We start from the raw sequence: 1,382 nt of genomic DNA, 5'->3' as shown, positions 1-1,382 counted from the left end.
ACATACCCCCCACTCAATTTTTTTCCTTCCTTCTCCTCCCCGAAAGAAAAGCTCTACTTTGTGACTTGTCCCCTCTGTGTTCAGCCCTGTGTGGCTAATAAAGAAACATATCTATCTATCTATCTATCTATCTATCTGTCTGTCTGTCTGTCTCTCGGTTTATCCCCCCACCTCACCTTCATTCTCTTATCCCCTATATGACACAAGCTCCCAGAAGTACCTCCCTAATCACTATACTATTCCAGCTGTCCTTCTTCTTTGCAGCCCATACCAAGACTAAAGTTCCGCTACAGAGAAAGCGCCAAATCTGGGACCTGGTTCGCCAGAGACAATGCTGCCACGTTTCTACGTTGGTGCCGTGATTTTGGTATTAACGAGGGCTGCATGTTTGAATCGGAGGATCTCGGTAAGTCCCCCTTTTTGTTGTTGTTGTTGCTGCTGTTACTGTTGTTGCTGAAGTAGTAGTTGTAGTTGGTAGTGGTGGTAGTAGTAGCGGTGGTGGTGCGGTTGTTTGGACCTCTACAGCACTGGCTGAGTAACCCTATAATCAAAAGCGTTCCATCCTTCGTTGATTAAATTCTTCCTTCAAGGAGATGCTCCATCTTGGCTGCATCCACTGACTGAAGCAACTAGAATAAAGCAAAAAAAAAAAAAAAAAAAAAGACATCTTTGTTCAGGTAAATCACCAGATCAACAATCCTGGACGAACAGTACCGTCATTATTAGACGCATCCCTCAATGTTTAGCGACATTTCGTATGTCGTTATGTTCTGAGTTCAAATTCCGCCGAGGTCGACTTTAGCTTTTATTCTTTCGGGATCGATAAAATAGCTGAGCACTAGGGTGAATCTAAGCGATTTAGCCCCATTCCACGAAATTTCTGGCCTTGTGTCAAAATTTGAAACCAATAAATGTATACCTGTATGTGTATGTAAAATAATTATCTAAATTGAAAACTACTGTCTATTTTATTAACGAGATAATAAATTCATAATATTATTTATATCTCTGTTTATATTTTTTTCATACAGTGTGCCACAGACAAGAAAAACCAGTGGTTGTGTGTTTACTGGAACTGGCAAGAATTGGCTACAAGTTTGGGTTGGAATCACCAAGTATTATCAAAATCGAAAAAGAAATTGAGCGAGAAGAGAGCGAATTGGCATCTCAGATAAACGATGAGGAGATTCGCAATCTCAGTGATCTGGCGAACCTTTCATTACCCATGGAATCTGTGGCTACGCAGGTGAGCAGGACAGCTTCATTGGACACAAATGTCGAAGAGGCAAGTCAGAACGAGGCGAGTCAAATCGATGCCTCCGAGAACGAAGCGAGCAGTCGTAAAGCGACAGCTGATGGGGAGGAAGCAGATGACGAAGGAG

The 1,382-nt window shown here is 42.3% G+C and overlaps 1 protein-coding gene across 1 annotated transcript in view; it reads left to right on the top strand.

The window, feature by feature from the left end:
- The window catches only part of LOC106883957 (GAS2-like protein 1), a 19,716-nt gene that overhangs the window by 4,420 nt on the left and 13,914 nt on the right, over positions 1-1,382 (top strand). Inside the window, exons 4-5 of the mRNA XM_052975303.1 lie at positions 265-406; positions 1,032-1,381. Of these exons, the coding sequence (XP_052831263.1) occupies positions 265-406; positions 1,032-1,381 (492 nt within the window). The remainder of the gene's footprint in view (positions 1-264; positions 407-1,031; position 1,382) is intronic.

Source organism: Octopus bimaculoides, chromosome 21, assembly GCF_001194135.2.
Source record: "Octopus bimaculoides isolate UCB-OBI-ISO-001 chromosome 21, ASM119413v2, whole genome shotgun sequence".
In the NCBI taxonomy this organism is placed as follows: Eukaryota; Metazoa; Mollusca; class Cephalopoda; order Octopoda; family Octopodidae; genus Octopus; species Octopus bimaculoides.
Note: the sequence above shows the minus strand (reverse complement) of the source record. Positions and strands in the feature narration are given on the sequence as shown.